This window comes from Peromyscus maniculatus, chromosome 23 (genome assembly GCF_049852395.1).
Source record: "Peromyscus maniculatus bairdii isolate BWxNUB_F1_BW_parent chromosome 23, HU_Pman_BW_mat_3.1, whole genome shotgun sequence".
Taxonomy (NCBI): Eukaryota; Metazoa; Chordata; class Mammalia; order Rodentia; family Cricetidae; genus Peromyscus; species Peromyscus maniculatus.
The window spans coordinates 59,178,518-59,201,260 of record NC_134874.1 but is presented as its reverse complement, the minus strand read 5'-3'; the positions used below and the strand labels follow the sequence as shown (position 1 = coordinate 59,201,260).

Below are 22,743 nucleotides of genomic sequence, written 5' to 3'. Positions count from 1 at the left end.
TAAAGACTTCCTAGAATTCAATGAAAATGTATGTACTACACACCCAAACTTATGGGACACCATTAACGCAGTGCAAAGAGGAAAATTCATAGCACTAAATGCTCACATAAAAAAGATAGAGAAATCTCATATTAGTGACTTAACACCATACCTGAAGCTCTAGAGCAAAAAGAAGCAAACTCACCAAGGAGTAATAGATGCCAGGAAATAATCCTTTGAGAGCTGAAATCAATAAAATAGAAACAAAGAAAACAATACAAAGAATCAATGAAACACAGAGTTTGTTCTTTGAGAAAATCAACAAGATAGACAAACACTTATCCAGACTAACCAAAAGGCAGAGAGAGAGAACATCCAAATTAACAAAATCAAAAGTGAAAATGGAGACATAACAACAGATAATGAAGAAACCCAGAGAATCACGAGGACATACTTCAAAAACTTGTACTCCACAAAATTGGAAAATCGAAAAGAAATGGACAATTTTCTGGATAGGTACCACATACCAAACTTAAATCAAGACCAGACAAACAATTTAAATACCTCTATAACCCCTAAGGATATACAAACAGTCATTGAAAGTCTCCCAACCTGGCCGGGTGTGGTGGCACATGCCTTTAATCCCAACATTTGGGAGGCAGAGGCAGGCAGATCACTGTGACTACACAGTGAGTTCCAGGACAGGCTCCAAAGCTACACAGAGAAATCATATCTCCAAAATAAAGTGTCCCAACCAAAAAGAAAGAAAGAAAAACATAAGTGAACCCAAAAAAAAACCAGGGAACTCCTACAGCTGATAAACCTTCAGTAATGTGGCAAGATACAAGATTAACTCAAAAAAATCAGGAGCTGTTTTATATACAAAATAAGCTGAGAAAGAAGTCAGAGAAACATCACCCTTTACAATAGTCACAAATAATATAAAATACCTTGGGGTAACTCTAACTAAGCAAGTGAAAGACCTGTATCACAAAAACTTTAAATCTCTGAAAAAAGAAATTGAAGAAGATATCAGAAATTGGACAGATCTCCCATGCTCATGGATAGATAGGATTAACATAGTAAAAAATGACAATCTTCCCAAAAGCAATCGACAAATTCAATGCAATCCTCATCAAAATATCAACACAATTCTTCACAGTCCTTGAAAGAAAAAATACTCAATTTAATATGGAAAAAACAAAAAACCTAGGAGAGCTAAAAGAATCCTGTAAAATAAAGCAACCTCTGGAGGCATCATGATCCTGGACTTCAAACTCTACGATAGACCTATAGTAATAAAAACAGCTTGTTACTGGCATTAAAAAATTACATGTAGATTAATGGAATCGAATTGAAGACCCTTACATTAATCCATACACCTATGAAAAATCAGATTTTTGACAAAGAAGCCAAAACTGTACAATGGAAAAAAGAAAGCACCTTAAACAAATGGTGCTGGCATAACTGGATGTCAACACATAGAAGATTACAAATAGATCCATATCTGTCACCATGTATAAAATTCAATTCCAAGTGCATCAAAGACCTCAAAATAAATTCAGTTATACTGAACTTGATACAAGAAAAAGTAGGAAGTAGTTATAGTTGGAAATTTTCCTGTGTCCTGACTGGCTGGTGGTAGGCACAAATCTCTCCCACACATGTCCCCCAAGTAGACACACAGAGGCTTATATTAATTATAACTGCTTAGCCTATGCTCAGGCTTATTACTGACTAGCTCTTACAATTAAATTAACCTATAATTCTTATCTATGTTTAACCACGTGGCTTGGTACCTTTTCTCAGTTCTTCCTTGTCATCTTGCTTCCTTTGTGTCTGGCTGGCAACTCCTGACTCAGCCCTTCCTCTTTCCAGAATTCTCCTCATCTGTTTACTCTGTCTAGACTTTCTGCCTGGTAACCGGCCAATCAGCATTTTATTAAACCAGTGTACAGGGGCATTTTCCCACAGCAAGTAGTCTTGAATGCACTGGCACAGGAGACCACTTCCTAAATACAACACCAGAAGCACAGACAGAGCAACAATTAATAAATGGGACCTCTTGAAGATGAAAAGGTTTTATAGGGCAAAGGACAAGGTATCTCAAATGAATGAAAGGCATTTAAGAAATTGTTCAACCTCTTTGTCATCAGGGAAATGCAAATCAAAACCATTTTACACCTGTCAGAATGGCTAAGATCAAAAACACTGAAAATAGTGTATGTTGGAGAGGATATGGAGCAAGGGGAACATGCCTCCACTGCTGGTGGGAAAACTACTTATATAACCACAGTGGAAATCAGTATGGCAGTTTTTCAGAAAATTGGGAATCAATCTTCCTCAAGACCCAGCTATACCACTCTTGGGCATGAACCCAAGGAATGCTCAATCATACCACAAGGACACATGCTCAACTAGGTTCAAAGCAGCATTATTCATATAGCCAGAATGTGGAAATAACCTAGATGCCCCTCAACTGAAGAATGGATAAATAAAATGTAGCACATATACACAATGGAGTACTACACAGCAGTAAAAATCAATTACATCATGAGGTTTGCAAGCAAATGGATGAACTAGAAAATATTACCCTGAGTGAGGTAACCCTCAGAAGGACAAACATGATATGTACTCACTCATGATATGTACTCTAGTGGATACTAGATTTAAAGCAAAGGATACACAGACTACAAACCACAGCTCCAGAGAAGCTAGCTAATAAGGAAGACCCTAACAGGGATGCATGGATCATACTGTGAAAGAGAAATAGATGAGATCTCCATGAACAAACTGGGGAGCCTTCATCCAGTAACTAATTGATGCAGATGAGGAGATCCATAGCCAAGCACCAGGCCAAGCTCTAGGAGTCCAGTTGATGAGAGAGAAGAGGGATTCTATGAGCAAGAAGCATCAAGATCATCACAGGAAAACATACAGAGACAACCAAACCAAACTAGTGGAAACTCATGAACTGTGGACTAATAGCTGTGGAGCCCCCCTGGACCACACTAGGCCTTCTGCATAGGAGAGATAGTTGAATAAATTGAACTATTTAAGGGGACCCCTGGCAGTGGGATCAGGATCCATCCCTGGTGCATGATCAGGCTTTTTGGAGCCCAGTGCCTATGGTGGGACACCTTACACAACCTTGGTGCAGGGGGAGGGCTTTAGACCTATCTGTACTGAATGTGCCAGGCTCTTCTGACTCCCCATTCGAGGCCTTGCCTTGGAGGAGGGAGGAATGTGGGGGTGGGTTGGGAGGAAAGGCTGTGGGGTGAGAGGAGGGAAGAGAGGGAGATATGTGGTTAGTGTGTAAAATGAATAGAAAATTTCTGAATAATAAAAAAGAAAGAAAAATATATTTATATTAAAAAACTATATAACACAAATTTAATAATAATATTTTTGGAAATTATGTATGCAAAGATATATTTCTGTCCTTCCCTTAGACATGCTTCTTGCCATGATTGGAAGTCAGTGACTGTCTCATAAATATCTACATACTAATAGGTACATGGGGCTGGAGAACCAGCTCAGCAGTTTAGAGTGCAGGCTGCTCTCACAGAGAAACCTAAGTTTAGCACCAAGTATACAAACCAGGCAGCTCACAAACATCAGTTATAATGAGAAATTGCATAAACATTGGTAATTTATTTCCTCTTTATAAAATCTGTGGGCATGTTTCAGTATGAGTTGTCTTAAATTGAGGGAAAATTAAGCATCAGCATGCATATATGAGGAAAATATATATATGATTGTATGCATGTATGTGAATACTCACAGAAACACACACTCATATATACAGTCATGAATGCTGATTTATTCATTCACTGCAGCATGAATGAACACACCCAAATTGAATTTCAATTTAAACTAATTCTATCTACCAGCATTATCCATCAATATGTGTGTGCTTATGGGTATATGTATATGTACCTGAACATGTATATGCATATCTATACATATATCAAAGTCAAAATCAAAAGACTGATTTATTTCTAAATTGAAGGTATTAAACAGAACTAAGGAGATGGCTCAGTACTTAACGTACTTGCAATATAAGCATAAGGTCCTGAATTTGATCATGCAGAAGGGAAATATAGAAAAGTGAGGTGCAGAACTGTGTTCCTGTATTCCCAATATGGCATTCATGGAGACAGGGTGTCATTGTCCAGTTGAGTACAGCTAAATCAGAAAGCAACGGGTTCAGAGAGAGACTATGTTTAAAATAAAATGGAGAAAAACTGAGGAAGGTAACCAGTGCTGACTGTGGCCTCAACGAGCACAGGCAGTGACATGCATGAGAATTCACACACAAGCTCACAACAGAAGCTAAGAAATTAGAGTATAAAAATAATTTAAAATTTCAAAGAGACATCACAATCAGTTCTCATAAATCTTTGCAGATATTTGTCTACATATTAAATATTGAAATTCAGCCAGACCTGATTGAAGTTGCTTGGCCATTTTATCATAACTTCATTGATAAACAAGCCTTGATCTTGTGGACTCCTGGAGACAAACTCTCCTACTTTAGCAGGAAATGAATAACGATTTGTATGTCCCATAAAATTTTGTATATCATACTTTTCCACATGATTCTTGTTCTCATCAAAGCATATTTGGTCTCCAGCAGCATTTGTAAATTGAATTTTTCTCAGAAAAGGATGAAGCTGGAGAGAGACGTCAATTGGTTATGAGTAGTGCATACAAATCTTTCACTTGTGGTCCCTAAGAGCAATCCTCTTTCTCTCTCCCTACACTGGCTTTCTTTATGAAGAGGCTTCATGTGAGCAATTGTCTCCCCCACTTGTTCCAGTGAGATGAACTTTTCTCCCTGTGAAATTAATGTAGAAGTAGTTGAACACAAAGAAAAATGTTGTCTAAGGGGTGGAACATAGTGCAGGGTGGACCATGTTTTAGTGGGAACAAGGCCCTGTGTCTCTCCCCAGCAAGAGAAAAATGTCTCTAATTAGAAAATATAGATGATTTCTGAGTGAATCTGGAGCAAAATGGAAGCAACACTAGTCTACTGGTTTATAGGTGTTAAGATATTTACCTTCTTTATGGCACACCATGAACCTATGTGTGTATGGTTAGGTTGATAGATAGGTATACATGTAGATATAGTGTCTGGACTTGATAATATTAGCAGGGGTTTATGCAAAATTCCAAACTCTTGAAAATGTATATTAATATGCAGAAATTTTGTATGCCATTTGTACTTCAGGAAATTAGAAAGAAACTCACTGCTTGCCTCCCATCCTTTATTTAGTTTGGGTCACAAATTTTGTCTTTCAGCTTTGATAAGAACTATATTGGAGTCAAAATTAAAACCCAAATGTGAGACAGGCCACGTGGCAGAGATAGGTGGACGCAGGTGGGTCCGCAGCAGCGACCCGTGGAGGTGGACAGGCCGGTGGCAGCGGCTGACAGGGACATACAGGCCCAGCAGCAGCCGGCAGAGACATACAGGCCTGGTGGCGGCCCGTAGTGGTGGATGGGCCCGGCAGCAGTGACAAGGAGAGATAGGTAGGCCCGTGGCGGCAGCCGGCAGAGACATACAGGCCCGTTGGTGGCCCACAGAGGCAGACAGACCCAGCAGCAGCTGACAGGGACATACAGGACCCGTGGTGGAGACAAGCAGACGCAGGTGGGCCTGTGGTGGCGGGCCACAGGAATGGACAGGCCCAGGGACGGAGAGGGGCAGACGCAGCTTGGAAATGGGACGCCCCTAGCCCCAACACCTGGGGAAGAGGCTATCTCCGTGGGTCAGAACCAGGGCGAGTCTGGGCACTTCTTCTGGGGACAACCCAGGGCCCAACTGCTGATCCTGTGAAACCCAACAACTTGGAGGTGTTGGTGAGACTACCCTGCTCAGCTGAAACCCATCTGGGAGAGGATTCAGATGCCTAGAGTTTGAAGTCTGAAGAAACAAGATCAGCTGAAGAGTTGACAAATGAACAAAACGTGACCTGGGAACACAGAAGAAGGTGCTACCCAGCCACTAAACCAGATCACCAGAATCATAAGTATATACTTCACCGACTGAGATCAGCTGCCCCTGAAGAAACAGTCCAATAGCACCAATTTAACCAAGAACCCCTACTAAACCAAGACTAAAAATTAGAACAAGAGAGACACTCTCAGACACAGACACCACCTGCACCGCACAGAGGAAAAGATGAGTGGACGCCAGTGCAAAAATACAGGCAACAACATAAAGACCTATATGGCAACATCAGAACCTAGTGATTCTACACCTACAAGACCTAAACATACCATGACAGAAGAAACAGAAGAAATCAACCCTAAAAATGACTTTAAGAAGATGATAGAGGCCCTTAAAGAAGAAATAAAACATTCCCTCAATGAGGAAATAAAAACTTTCCTTAAAGAGGAAATGAAAAACTACCTTAAAGAGGAAATAAAAACTTCCCTTAAAGAGGAAATGAAAAGCTCCATTAAAGAGGAAATAAAAAACTCCCTTAAAGAAATGGAAGAAAAAACAAACAAAAAATGGGAAGAAATCAAATCAAGCCAACAAAAAGCAATTAAACAGATGAAAGAAACATTCTAAGATCTGAAAAATGAATTTGAGACAATAAAGAAAACACATGTTGAGGGAATGCTGGAAATAGAAATCCTGACTAAACGAACAGGAACTACAGAAACAAGCATAACCAACCGATTGCAAGAGATGGAACAGAGAATCTCTGACACTGAAGACACGATAGAGAAAATAGATTCGTCAGTCAAAGAAAACACTAAAGACAAAAAAGTCATAACACAAAACGTCCAGGAAATTTGGGACACCATGAAAAGACCAAACCTAAGAATATTAGGGATAGAAGAAGGAGAAGAATACCAACTCAAAGGCACAGAAAATATATTCAACAAAATCATAGAAGAAAACTTTCCTAAATTAAAGAAAGAAATACCTATGAAGATACAAGTAGCTTACAGAACACCGAATAGACTGGATCAAAAAAAAAAAAGTCCCCTTGCCACATAATAATCAAAACACTAAACACACAGAACAAAGAAAAAATATTAAGAGCCGCAAAGGAAAAAGACCAAGTAACATATAAAGGTAAACCCATCAGAATAACACCAGACTACTCAATAGAGTCTATGAAAGCTAGAAGATCATGGACAAATCTCATGCAGACACTAAGAGACCACGGATGCCAACCCAGACTATTATACCCAGCAAAACTCTCAATCACCATAGGCGGAGTAAACAAAATATTCCAGGATAACACCAGATTTAATCAATACCTGTCCACAAACCCAGCCCTACAGAAAGCACTAGAAATGGAAAATTCAACCCAAAGAAGCTGAACACATCCATGAAAAATCAAGCAATAGATAATGCCACACCAACATACACCACAGGACAACAAAACACAACCACAAATAGATGGTTGATGTTGGGATGGTTATTCAAATCAAGTGATGAGTGATGAACTCCAAGTCATCCTTGGAAATAGCAAATCTGTAGCCCAACATAATTATCCTTTAAACTAGAGAATATCACTTGTGAAAAAAACATCATGGCCACATGGCTGATCTAGAGTGGAGTGCTGAGTTCTGGCAAACAGCTGCATCTTTCTTCCAGTAAGTACCTGAACAGGGCTGATGTGAATTATGTACAGTCCAAATTTTAAGAATCATACTCTCTCAGGGATCTCCACAAACTAGTGGGTATCCTTGATGCCCCTGTGAGACAGCCTCTGTACGGGAGAGGCCTCACGTTACTTTATTACTGGTGTTCCTCTGGGGACACCTGTGTGAGAAACTGCATGCTCCAGAACCAGCTCTCATGTCCTTTGGCCAATGCCGGAGTGTGAAATAATCCAACGTGGGATTTTTCTTACTAGTAGTAAACAAAGGATGATCCCAATCGGGAATCATGACATTTTTTTTTTTTTGATGATGGTCATGTTCTGTTTTGAAATAACCTCTGTGTATTTCATTTATTTTCTTTTACCTGGCGATTTCTGAGCAGGCTTCAGATTTTGACAGTTGATGAAAGATATGACAAGCATTAATGTGTGGGTGAAAACCTTGGTGAAATTCCGAGTGAAGTTTTAGTTAAAGTTGGTTGAACTTGGGATTGACTGGGAGGCCAAAGGTTTAAAAAGCAGAAGATTCTCTCAAGACACAAGTTGTGTGATAATAGTGTGTGTGAATGAGAATTTGTAAATGTTGAATTCTAGGCTCCAACAATCATTCCAGTGCAGATCAAGCTCTGCAAATATTTATGCTTTAAAACTTAAATTATAAAGCTAGTTACGTCTTTCTAACAACTAGTTTTAATGTTTATGAGCATATTTTACCTACATTACCTTTTCAGGATGTTGAGAAAGATGCATCACAAGCACAGGCTCGAGGCTGGGGGCTAGATGGTTTTGAGGAAGAGGTCTTGATGGACTCTTTCATAGAGCAAAGGGAAGCAATGCCTTCTGGGAAATGTGCTAAGTTTTAATCTAGTCTTTAAGATTAGAAGTCAAAAACAAAAATATTAAGGAAATGAAAACCTAATTGATCTTTGAAGTATTGTTATGTGGAATTGAGTGGGACTTTTGAGCCCTTTCTTCCAGAAAACAAGGACTTGGTTGTCAGGCCTATATTAGGCCTGAACCTTGGTGCCATGTAGTTGTACTTAAATCATTTCAATGGAAAGTGTCTTAGTGATTGGAACTTCTAGTGCACTTTGGAGTTCTTCCATTTGAAAAATGTGATATTTGCATGGGATTGTTTGAATCTTGTTTTCTAGTCCCTCTCCATCACCACCCTCATAGTCTGAAGGTAGATTTTTCTCTTGATAAAGGAACAAAAAAAGTGAACATCTTGTTTGTAAATAGGTATCTAGTAATTGGTGGTAAACTTGAAATGGTAGAATTCTTTAAAGCCTAATTCTAGGTAGCCTTAAGAAAATGTATCTTAATTATTTTTGAACCTATATTCACCTTGTTTTTTTTTTTCAAATATCTTAAGTTATATTTTCTTTTTCAGAGCTGCTTCTTATTTGGGGCTACTTTTTTTTGTTAAATTGAGGCATAATTCATAAAAGGGTATATTGTTTTGATGAGACTTTTTACAACTGTGGCTGGATGTCTTTCTTTAGTCTTCCAAGAAGGGCCATTTTACTTTTTTAGAGTTACTTTTTAAAGTCATGAGGTCAACAACTTGGACTACTATGCATGTAAGTGCTAATGCAAATTAAAGCCCAAGTTGACCTCCAGCAGCAGTTCATTCTATGTTGACAGTGAGAGAACACTTTGCCTGTTAGGATACTGTTACTCGTGGACTGAAATGCTGAAGAAACCCCTCCCCCTATTTTGTTTTTTGCAGAAATCAAGGTATATTCTAGGGTTTCCTGGTTGACCTCAGCAGATAAACTGAGATGATAGTCTTAGTTCAGAAATGATCTGAATGTAGATTTACAGTCTACGCGTACAGCTGGCTAAGTGAGATCGCTTTCACAGTTCTGCATGTATCCCATCGGCTCCCCATTAGTCACTGAACTCTTAAAACTGGTATTGTAACATTATCACAATGTTTTGCGCCAATTTTATAAACTTTACAGTGCAATATGTGTTCCTTTTCTGAGGCAAACCAAAGGTATATTTCTCAAGGTTCTGCTGCTATCAGCAGCATTGATGGAGGATTTTTTATACATTTGTAATAGATAGAAATAAACCAGAAAAAAAGAAGAAGAAAAAAGTGGTGGAGGAAAAGGTGAACACTGCAAGAATACTCAAAAGGGCTGAGAGTTGCAAACGCCAAGAATGGCTTTGCATAGTAAATGGAATAGAACAGCTCTGAACTATAGCTTACTTTTCCTGGTTTGGTCTGACAGAATGATTGAATGCTTTTGTACAAAAATCAGAGCCTTAAAAACAAGGATTTGGTGAGATTGTAAAATGGTGTGCCACTTTGGCAAAACAGTTTGGTGGTTGGTCAAAATGCAAAACATTGTTACTCTGTTACTCAGCAATTCTACCCTTAGGAATATATCCACAAACTACTGAAAATGTGCACCTATGAAACATGTACATGAAGGTTTACAGCAGTGTGTTGCTAATAGTAAAAAAAAGTTAAAACAACTCAAATAGCTATCAAATACTGGAGAGAAATAAAATGTGGCTTATTCATACAATAGAATATTATTAAGACATAAAAATGAATGAGAAACTGACAGATTAAATGACTTTTGTGAACTTTCATAATTTCATTTGTAGAGTTTTCCATTTCTAATTTATAAATACATTTGGGGTTATAAATTATAAATGTACTGCCTCCTGTCAACATTGTATACTTCTATTTGATGATTTCTGTGCCAAACATTATATGGAAATGTTTCTAAGTATTTTCTGTATTAACTATGAATAGAACAAAATAAATTGCCTGTGATGGGAAAAAAATAATAATAATAAAATAAAAATAAAAAATAAAAAATAAAAAAAACCAAATGTTCTGTGATTAAGCTACATTTTTCAGATTTCTTTATATTTTATATTAATTTATTTTGTGTATGAATTTCCTTCATGGACATATGTATGTGCACTACACATGTTCCTGGTGCCCATTAAGACCAGAAGAGGGTGCTGGGTCAAGTGGAAGTGGACTTGGAGACATCTGTAAGCTGCTATGCAGATACTAGAAACTGAACCTGCATCTTGTCAAGAGCAGCAGTTACATCTGACTTCAGAGCAGTCTCTGGTCCCTAGATTTGTATTATTTTTAATTCTGTGTATTGCCTATGTGTATGTATGTATATTCCCAAACTGTATTCCTGATATCTGCAGAGAGCAGAAGAGAGGGTCACATTCCTAAGAACTGGAGTTACAGACAACTGTGAGCTGCCTGTTGGTGCTAACAACCAAACTCTGGTCCTCTGCAAAAGCATCAAGTGCCCCTAACTGCTGAGCCATCCCTCCAGCTTGATTTTATTATGTATTTAATAAATACAATGGGTTAATAGTTCATGTTCTGAGATTCATTATTGTGTTAACTAATTGACAACCCATTTCATAAAGAACCGTTTTTTAGATATTCAGTTTTCTGTACAAGAGACACACTAACTTACCTAATATCACATCTCAGGATGCCATGTTCACAAACAGTGTCAATGTCTATGTCAAATATTATTGTTATCCATAATACTAAAAACTGCATAGTACACTAAACATTCAGAGTTCATTTTCTATTTATCTACCTTAGACTGAATGAAAATGAAATAAAAATGAAAAGTCTGTTCAACAAACTTCTTGATGATCACCTATTTGAAGGGGAATATCAAGGCTCATATGTATAATTGAGTCATAAGTTTATATCAGGATGGTTTAAGCCCAAACATACGCACTTGTCACTATAAGAATGAGACATGGCCTAGGCTCAGGAGCACCATCTGTATTCTAACATTTAATAATGGAAGCACAGTCTTTGGTTTCTCCTTAATTTTATCTTATTTAAGAGTAAATAATCTGTAAAAAACATTTCTTTCTCAGTTACTTTTGAGGTTATGGCAGCCTATTTTTATTTTCCATAAAAGTTTCTTCCCATGGTCTTGAGTGGTTAAATATATATTATATTTTATATGAAATAGCTGCTGTTAGATATGGTGACTATGTCTCTATCTGATGGCATCAGACATATTCCATGAAATTGTGTAAATTTTTATTATTGAACTTGCTAATTTTGACAATAATTGATTTTGGATATTTTAACCGAATTTCAACTCCTACAAGGAAAACATTTGTTGAAATATGTACAAATTTAGTGTCTTGAAATCATAGCTACAGTACTCCAAATCATGCACCATAATTACAGACACATGCACACCCATTGTAAAAGAACCCTTTCCATTTTGCTTTTTATTTTTATTTTTGTATGTATGTATGTATATATGTATGTATTTATTTATTTATTTATTTATTTAGACCAGGTTGGCCTCGAACTCACAGAGATCCACCTACCTCTGCCTCCCAAGTTGCTGGGATTAAAGGCAGGTCCCACCACCGCCCATCTATTTTTACTATAAGATGAAAATGTATTGCGCGTTTGACTTCAGTGACTCACCCACGAATAAATTCCCAGTGCTTCACTTGCTTTTGAGATAGGCTTACCTGCCAGGGTAGAAGCCTGTCATGGTTTGTGTCTTCATGAGATCCCATTTCTGTTGTCCTCAAGAGCATGTTATGGAGGGCATGGGCCACCGAATACACTGCATTCCATATGGAAAAACTGGGCTCAGACGTGACCATCATATTTTTTTCTTGCTTTGTCTTTAGGGATATATTCAGTGGGCAGGGTTTATGATTTCCACATAGCAGAGGCGGAGGTGAGCAATAAAAATTGTCAATCCAGAATTTATTAAAGTAAAGCTCACCTGGGTACTGGGAGGGTGTAAGTGCTTCTAGAAAGTGGTTGAAGCCAGGGATATCTCTCTTCTTTGAAAATGAGAAGCTTCCTTCAAAAATGACCATCAAATCATTTTGCTTATTGAATAAAGACTCTAAGTAAACTAAGTGGGACTTTGCCAAGATCCACACCATCCTTCTGGCTTTCATTTTAGTTTTTATGAAGAAAAATATTAAGTCATCTATATCACCATAGAATACATGAACATTTGCTTGTGTATGTTGGATCAAATTTACCAACCCAACATCATATGTTAACTGAAATTTCCAATTAGCCTGGAGTTTTTCAGTAAAAGCTACACAGATATCTTCTGATACCATCTCTGCTTTCAGGTCAGAGAGGAACTCCTTTCCTTTCAGATGATCAGACACGATGAGCCCTACCCACTTCCAGCCAAAGTGCAGCAGTAAAGAGGTCACCCCTTGGGTTAGAGCTGTGTCTTTAGGAGACATCTGGTAAAGGGATGGGAATGTATCTCTATCACTTAGCATAGAATCAAAAGTTCCATATGTGACCTGCAGAAGCAAACAGAAAAAATGTGATTCTGAGTTTCTAGGTATTTGGAGTCTTCACCTTAGCGGAAGTGAGTTCATTATTCGAGAAAGGGGATCAGGAAACTGAATGTTGGTAAGGAGACTGTCTTCTGTGATGTTAGCTTCTCTCTCATTGTGTGATGGAATACGGTCTTTGTCAGGTACTATGGGCTCTAAAATTACTAATAGTTCTGAAGCAAGTGAGTGAATGATATTCTCTTCATGTTAGATTTTAAAGGCACCAAGATTTCTCTTCTTACAATAACAATGGAACAGAGTATGGGGTGTAGAGATAGACTGCAGAAGCATTACCAAGTGTTTTACTCTGACCACAGGACATCACCTTCCCTAGAACCTCTGCCTTCAGGAATGTAAATAACACATTTTTTCACAGATTTCTCTCCTGTGTTAGAAAAGAGCAAATCATGAATATCTGGGGGAATTTCACCAAGCATTGATGCATCATATTTCTCAAATGATAGATTTGGCAATGTCATTACCAAGAAACTAATTTAAAATGCAAATCTCTGAGATAAATGGAAATTACTGTGTATATATTTTTTTCTTAATTTAGGATACAATAAATGTATGAATTGTTTCACTGTGTGATAATAATCAGTCTTACACTGACTTATTTTATAATTTTGATTATCCATGAGTTAGCACTCACCAAATATTTTCTCTACTTGCAATGATGCCTACTGATGGTTGCTTTACTTCAGTAGTGCCTGGCAAGAACCAATTGTCGGGATGCATCTATGTGGATGTTCTTGGTGAGTGGTACTCTGAGATCTACTTTCCAGAATATAAAGATAAACTCCTTGGAACATTTTCATTTGTGATGGCCCAAGGATTGTCCCAGATTTTACATGTCCTGAACTTACTATTCCTCTATCTGTCAGTCATTGAACACAGGGTTAGCTTATACCTATATGTTTATACCCCAGCTTGGGCAGTTAGTTATCTGGGTTGTATGTTTGACTTATGAACAGTACTCAGCTATGAGCTGCCAAGTACATCTTGCCAATTACTAGAGATAGAATCATGAATATTACTAAGTGATCTTCTTAGAAAACCACAGTATTTACTGCTCATGTTTTTCACCACACTCCACTGTTGATCATAGCAGGATCCATGTAATTCTTTCACTTACATTTGAAATCACCAGCAGGAAACACAGACAACTTCTCCATTTTCTATTGGTCAGATGTTTTATTTGATTATGGACACCAAAACTTTGCCAACTTACTTGTGGAACTTTGTAGAGCTCTAAAAGTGTTCCAATTGCAGCAGAAAATTCAGGCCTGGTTCCTGCAATGATTCCAAGAGCTTTGTGTTGAGTTTTGCATTTGTAGTTAGGGATAAACTCACTCCTTCCAGACAGCCACATCAGAGGGCCCTCCAAGGTTCTCCGGTGGGAGTTAAAGGCATTGTAGAGGTGGAAACCCAAGGTCACATTGGGAAGCAGGTGAACATCCTTATTGATCTCCTCAATGGCAAAGTAGAAGGCCAGCAAACATTGATAGTTTTTCCATCTCTCTCTAAACAGGAGGGGCAGGATGTTGTGCACAGTCAGGCCACTATTCTCAGTAATTCCTTAGCAAATTCAGGAAATTACAGGTCATTAAGTTCTGAATTCTTTCTTGACACATAAAGCTTGTGTGAATGAGCCCCTGACAGCTCAGAAACATCATGGAATGACTCATGAAGTCTCAGTACTTGGTTTCTTAAAGAGCATAGTGTGGATTTAGTATTACTTGTCTGTGTCCTGTGGCTGATCAGTACATGGTGCTTATGATGTTTATATTCATGGAAGCATTGGGCAAGGAAAGACACTAATGTTCTCTCTAGGACTGTGAATAAGAGTTTCATATCCTTTTATTTTGTAATGATTTGATTTCATACTCATTCTTGAAAAGTGTAATTATTTTTTTGCATGCATGCCTAGTGTTAAAGTGTTTCTTATGGAGATAGACAGAGAGCTAGTCACTAGGCATTCTGCCTCCTGTTGTAGAAAACCTTGCAACAATCCCAGAACCTACATAGTGGCTCAGAACCATCTGTAGATCCAGCCAGGAGCTCCTCTTCTAGCATATTTGGGCCCCAGGTACACATGTGGCATACATACATATATAATAAGGAAAGCACTCAAACACCTGCCATAAAAATAAATAAACCTTTTTGGAAGTACATCTGGGGCTTCAGAAGTGACTGAGAGGTTAAGATTACTTACTGTTCTTGGGGAGAGCTCTAACAGGTCAAAGAAGCTACTCTTTGGGTTACAATAGTGTATACCAGTTTTAAGAAGTTATGTGTTCTCCTCTGCCCTCTTCAGTCAGCAGGCACACATATGGTACACAGATAGACATGTAGGAAAAACACTCATAGACATAAAATAAAAAAAATTAAAAATCAAAAAACTAAGAAAGAAAGAAAAGAGTGTATCTCTAAGCTTGCAGTTTAAATGAGTGATAGCATCTCCTGTGTAAGCCAGTGAAGGAATCAAAGTTCATGAAAATAGAATATGAAAAAGAGGAAAAGCTCCCAAATCCATGAAGGCAGTGAAGAGTGCTCAGAATGAGAGGAAAGGAAACTTTGGAAGCAGGAAGTTGGGCTGAGCTGTCGCACACAGGTCATTTGGTGGTTGGGGAGTGGTCTCTAGGAGCTGCTTTCAAAACTTTGCTTGACAAGAGCCTGCCTAGTCCCACTGCAGACAAGTCAGAGAATTCATGAGGCCCAAGTCCCCTGGGTTCTGTTGAAGCAGAATCTACCTAGAGGCCTAAGGGCAGCAGGAAGAAATGCAGTTTGTTTACACTGTGTTAATTTGAGATCTATGGCTAGATCCTTTGTTAAGAATCTGTTGTTCAAAACCTGGTAATTGGAAGCTAAGGAGAGGGAGAAATTATTCTTCCCCAGGGATTATCCAAAACCAAATATTCAGCAGTAAAAGTGTATGCATGGCTAAAAATGTATACATGTGTATCAATGTATGCATGTATATAAGTGAATACATGTACATAAGTGCATCTATGTGTACAAATGTATGCATCTGTACACATGCATGCATGTGTATAAATGAATACATGTATATAAATGTATGCATGTATATAAATTCATATATTATAAAAATGAATAGATGTGTATAAATGTATTCATGTATAAAAATGCATATGTGTATATAAATGTATGCATGAGTATAAATGCATGCAGGTTTATAAATGCATACATATGTATAAATACATGCATGTATAGCATGCTATAGTTTATGCAGGCTTATAAAAGAATACATGTGTATAAATGCATGTATGTGTATAAATGAATACTTGTGCATGAATTATGAATTTCCATAAATGCATACATTGGAACAACACAATAAATGTGTACAAATGTATACATGTGTATAAATATACATGTATATAAGTATAAGCATGTGTATAAATGCATACAGGTATATAAATGCATACATGTGAATATAATTGCATACCTGTGTATAAATACATACATGTGTACAAATTCATAGATGTGTTTAAATGCATACATGTGTATAATTGTATGCATGTTTATAAATACATACATGAGAATCCCTGAAAAGAGCTGTGTCTGCAAACTGACTGAATAGAACTTCTGTGATATGGAAGGTTGAAGTGTTGTAGGTCTAGAGACTTATTAACTTATTCCAGGCTAACTGTAGCACCCTGAACAGCCATTTCTTGAACATGTCTGCAGGTGAGCTAACCTCCAATTACTAGTTAATTAAAGATGTTTGAAATCTACTAACTTATGAGACAACTGACTTCCAACAACCTAAAAGCTAAAAATGACATTGCATAGCATCTTGGGCCTGTGGGATAAGTTTTCCCATCTTGCCCGTGACTTCCTCTCTTTTGTTTTCACTAATCTTTTGATTTACAAATTTCATATATTTTTACTACAAAAGCTTCATGAAACTGCCCCAACCTTGGAACATGGAATCTGGGGTCAGCGAAATCTTGGTCACCAGCCATAGTCACTCAAATTTGGTTCTAGAATGAATTGTCTCTTCTGTTTGATCTGAGGGCTGAGGTTTTTCCTATGACACAAAAGCAATATTCAACACAAAACAATTGGTTCAGCTGGTTAAATTTGTGTACTCATTTGTTTATATATGTATGCACCCTTCTTCATAAAACAAAATTAATTTGAGAGGGAGTAGGGCTGGGAGGACAGGATAGAGTTGGAGGGAGAAAATGAAAGAGGAAATGATAGAATTGCATCTTAAATATTGAGGTGTTGGGGAGCAGAGAGATCAAAATATATTGTCTGAGATATATTTATAAGTACTGTATTTAGTCTGCCTCATGTCCTGAGTGACAGAAAGAATAAAATGTGTATTTTAGAGAGAAGGAGTGTAGGAAAATTATGGACCAAAAGGATTAGGCAGCAGGCAAGCTATTCCAGGAAGGACATAAGAAAGAGAGCCCAGTCCAGGGCAACCACAAAACAGGCTTCTCCCCACAGAGTTATCCTGGGGTTTGAATGAAACCTCTGAGACCACGAGGTCAGTAAAAAATACAGAATTGCAAACCTGTTGGTCATTGTAGTGAAGGACAAGACTGTGACATCATGTTGTCAGTCTGAGAGTCACACAGCAGACCTCTCACTTGGTGATTAATATTGAACAGGTTTTCAAGTGTCAGCAACTGTAATGTTCTCATGGTATGGTGGCTTCCCGGTCTCAAGTCACCAAGGAGACATCCTCCAGCTAAAGAGTCATCAGAGCAGGATGGTTGGGGTTGGCCCCAAAGAATGAGAAAATCTTGCAAGTTCTCAGAATTCACAGCTCAAAGTGGCTACATGGCTCTGATGTTCAAGTGGGGAAAATGGCTCCTATGAGCACAGGCTGGTGGACTTCAGATTCTCATTCAATAAAGACTCAGGAACAACATAAGCAAAAGAAAAGACAAGATTCCACACTGTCAGCTGACCTCCCTCCATATGTTCATCTTCTTTTTTTAATTTTTATACTTGATTCAAATTTTCTCCACTCTATTTGGCAGAGTACAGATGCTTAAATTACTTGAGAATACCTTATATGCATAGCCTATGTGTTCATCAAATCTCTGCCACCCCCATTACCACTTATTCCTCCCTTACCTTTCGACACTTTCTCCACCCAAAATCAAGTGCATTCTCTGTAATTCCCCATAGAGTCCACTCTGCATTACCAGCATATACATTATAGTAAGGCCTTCTGCTGCAGTATGGGAATCATCTCAGTGTTAATACCCTAAAGAAAACTGAATTTCCCATTCCTGGAAGCTACCAAATGCCAAAGGCTTCTCAGGCAGAAAGGTATTCATGATTCTCTATCCCATTAATGTGTTTGGCATATTTCCTGCAGGTCCTGTGCAGTAAGTTTGTGTGTGCCATGACCATGTGATGTAAAGAATAATTTCACCCCAAACAATACACTACTTTTGACTCTTAGAAAAGTCTACCAGTCTTCTGACATGGTCTGAGCTTTGGGGAAAAAGTGCATGATAAACATACCCCATGTAGAGCTGAGCACAGTCTCTTATTATCTGTTTGAGGATCACTTATAGTACTGTGTAATAACTCCCAGCTATTGGAACATGAAGCTTCTCTGAAAAGGTATGAAGGAAGTATGCATTGAACTGTCCATATAAAGGTATGAACTGAGGAGGCAGGTACAATATTTGTCTATTAGCATAATAATTATAGTAGTTCTAATTTTGGATCAATGGCATGACTAGCCAGAGTTTCTTAGGTCAGGTAAGTGAGTAAGGCATGAGATCTGTCTAATGGAACTGCACTTAAATATGATAAGAATATTATGGGTTACCCTTGTAATATTCATGCCACTATAAAGATATGCCACCAGTGTGCATATCATTCCCTGACAGTCATAGCTGTAGGTTTCAGATGTCACTGGTGTGTTAGACAGTTAATTATGTTTTCTTTTTATTAATATGCATAAAACTTTTCAGCTCTGTGGATGCTAGCAGGTAGGAAAAAAGTTTCCATGTCAGCCCCAGCTTGATTTCTCCAAGTCCTATAACTCAAGTATGCAGACACCATCAAATTCTGGAGGGTAACCATGAACAACAGAAATAGCTTGTAATGTTTGGGTGTGTATTGACAGCATTGACAAACAACTTGAAACATAAATAGTGCTGGGATTTTTGGTTGATGGCCCACGGTATCAGGGAGAAGCACTATTCTGTAGCTATAGAATAATGACATTTCAATTATTTATGTATGTATTTTAGGACAATTCTATATTAGTACATTCCCATGTAGTCTTCTCCAAGGTCTTACTGTTCATCGTTCGCACACTCCCTCTGCTGATCTGAACTCCCAGAACTCACTGCCTTACCCTTCCTGCTCCAGTATTTCCATTCCCCTGTTCATACCACATGTGCTCCATTCCTCTGCTAGTGAAATCCCTTTTTATTGCACCTTACTAATTCCCTGATTTACATGGGTACACCAGTAGGTAGAGATACCTGAAGATTCGAAATTAGCATCTGCATATGAGAGAAAGCATTTGGCTTTGCCTTATTGTGTCTGGGTTACCCTATTCAGAGTGGTAATTCCAGCTGCATCCATTACATGTAAATTTTTTAATTCTATTTGTGTTTTCAGCTGGATAAAATCAGTTGGCGTACATGTACTACAGTTTCAATATCCATACATCAGTAGAGGGACATCTATGCTGCTTTCACTTCGTGGCTACTGTGAATATAGCAACAATGAACCTGGATGTTCAAAAATTTCTTTAGTAGGATATGTAGGCCTTTATGTATATACCCAGGATTGATAAACATAGAGGATATTGTAGATCTCTTTCCACACTTTTAGAAAGCCTCCACACTAATTTACATAGGGAATACAGCAGTCTGTGGTCCCCTTAACCCACATAAAGGCCAGCATTTGTTGTAATTTGCGTTCTTGGGTAAGACAAAATATCAAGGAAACGTTAATGTTTATTTCACTGGTTGCTAAGGAGATTGAACACCTTTAAAATCTTTCTCAGGCATTTGTATTCCATGTTTTCTGCACTCTCATTTCAGTGCCATGTGTTTTAAATTGGGTTGTTTGTTTTATCTAGAGTTAAATCAATGCTTGTTGATAAGACATTGGGATCTCTGTTTCCTGTTATCCCAACTTCTCTGGTTTTAGATAAAGTGAGAATGTTTGAGACACAGTCTTGAGGCCACTCCATGTTTATGTGTGAATGTGTTGTCTAGAGTGTGTGTAGCCTGTGTGTCAGTCACATAGAAAGGGATGCTGCTCCTTTGTTATTTCAGACATTTCCTTCTGACAAAACTCTAGGTCACTTGGAGACATCATGGTTGAAATTCTTGTCACCGGGACACTTACCCTTCTCTCTCCCATCCTTGCTCTCCCTCCCAGTGTGTTCCCTCCTTACACCTGGAGCTTGCTCTGCATACTCCTCATGTGCCTTCTCCAATCTCTTTTCCTTCTCAGACTTGGAGATTATATTAATCCTAGTTGTCTTATTGCAAATGACTTGGCCTCAGGACAGCTCAGTGACCATAGATGGCACACTGGACTTCCAAATGCCCACAGACTGTAACAATTTCTGTTATCATAAGCATATGATCCCAAACTAAATTCTCTCTCTCTCTCTCTCTCTCTCTCTCTCTCTCTCTCTCTCTCTCTCTCTCTCTCTCCTCTCTTCTCTCTTCTCTCAAAAATCTCTTGTCTCTGGGTCTTAGCTCCCTGCTCTTGTGTTATCTTAGAGCCATTTTTCTTCTCTGCTTGCTCCAGTCCCTTCTCTCATCACTGGATACACTTTTATAAACATTCACATATGTTTGGGGTATGGATAATATTATAATGTTAAAATTGTTTCATGCTTTTGTGTTCTATAAATAAAGTGTCTGTGGGGTTGGGTATTAGTTCTCTCCCTCCAGACCTCAGCATTCTGTTTAAGGCTTTCGTTCAAATCTGTCCTGTGTTAGGTGAGCCACCTCAACCTGTGACAAGAGAAGTAGAGAAAGCAGAATAGCACAGAAAACAATGCTGTGTGTTTAAAAACAGCTAAAAAGTAAATTATTCCCGATAAAGGTCCGGGATGCTAATCTGCTTCCCTCTCTTACATCTCTAAAGCTTTTACTAAAGTATGAAGTTTATCTTTATGTTTGTAAGTAAAGTCTGTAAACTTTCTCTATCTCAGGGTTTGTAAATTCATTGAATGTGGTTGAAAAATCTGTAAAATCTGTAACAAAAAGTTAGGGTAAAATTTATTTTAAAAAAAGATTGAGAGATATAAAATCTACATCATGCTTCTGTGTAACTTTAATTTAACTCTTCTTCTGGAAGATCCATCTGACACAGCACACTGTTTATGTGACTTTAATTCAATTATTTTTTGTGAAAAACAGAACTTACAGCAAATGTTTGATGAATCTGCCAGCTCTCACTGGACCAAGAGGTGTGGGACTATTCTCCCACCCAGACAGTCCTGCCTCTAGGACCCAGGCCCTGGGACACAGGCAGTCCCCAAGAACCCTGACCCAACTCTGACCCAGTTGCTGGCGAGCAAGAAAAAGTCCTGTGGGTAGACTCCCCTGCCAAAATCCCCCACTGGACCCTGCAATCTACAAGACCAATGCCCTATCCAGTACCCATCTGAGTGTGACCCCAGTAACTTCCAGAGATAAGGAATCTACCAGCTCTCATTAGACCAAGAGGTGAGTAACTCTTCTCCCACCTAAATAGTCCTGCCTCAAGGATCAAGGTCCTAGGACACAGCCTGTCTATGAGAACCCCCACCCAACACTGCCCAAGTTGCCAGCCAGTAGAAAAATCTCCTGTGGGCAAGCTCCTCCACCAAAACCCCCCATCAGACCCTGCATTCTACAGGACCCATGCCTTACCACAATAATCATCTACCTGCGACACCAGTAACTTCCTGACACATGGAAATATGCCCGCTCTCATTGCACAAAGAGTTGCTGGCCAGGAGGTAAGATTCCCGTGTCAGGCACCACCACCAAAACTCCCCATAGGACCCAGCAATCTATAAGACCCATGCCCTACCCCAGTAGCATCACCCTGGGATACCAGTAGCTTCCTGAGACATACAATCTGCTAGCTCATATTGGACCAAAAGATGCTTCCTGAGACACAGAATCTGCCAGCTCTGACTGGACCAAGAGTTCTAATAAGACCAAGAGAGGCTCCCTGAGTCTCAGAATCAGCTAGGTTGGACTGGACCAAGAGCAGTTCCCTGACATACAGAATCTGCCAGCTTCAAATATAGCAAGAGCTAAGATTGGATCCAGAAGGGTCCCCTGAGACCCAGACAGAGCATACACAGAGTGGACCAAGATCAGATAGATCAGACACAGGCACCTCTTGCAACTATTGGAGGAAGTAATGAGTAGATGTCAGTGCAAAAATACATACAACAACATAAAGAGAAATCTGGCATCACCAAAACCTAGCCCGCCTGCAACAGCAAGATCTAAATATCACAATGTAGAAGAAGCAGAAGAAGGTAACCTTAAAAATAACTAAATAAAGATTCTAGAGGCCTTTAAAGAGGAAATGAAATTTTCCCTTAAAGAAACTGAGGGAAAGACACACGAAGAAATCAATAAATTCCTTAAAGAAATCCAAGAAAACATGTAAAAAAGTAAACATGTGAAGGAAACAGTTCAAGACCTGAAAATTTAAATAGAAACTATGAAGAAGACACAAACAGAGGAAATGCTGGAAATAGAAAATCTCATTAAACAAACAGGAAACACAGATGCAAGAATAA

The 22,743-nt window shown here is 38.5% G+C and overlaps 1 protein-coding gene across 1 annotated transcript in view; it reads right to left on the bottom strand.

Moving 5' to 3' along the window:
• Window positions 1-22,743, bottom strand: part of LOC143270500 (vomeronasal type-2 receptor 116-like) — a 71,648-nt gene that overhangs the window by 15,211 nt on the left and 33,694 nt on the right. The window contains exons 4-6 of the mRNA XM_076560665.1: window positions 14,197-14,488; window positions 12,120-12,929; window positions 4,428-4,655 (exon numbers count right to left, since the gene is read on the bottom strand). Of these exons, the coding sequence (XP_076416780.1) occupies window positions 4,428-4,655; window positions 12,120-12,929; window positions 14,197-14,488 (1,330 nt within the window). The remainder of the gene's footprint in view (window positions 1-4,427; window positions 4,656-12,119; window positions 12,930-14,196; window positions 14,489-22,743) is intronic.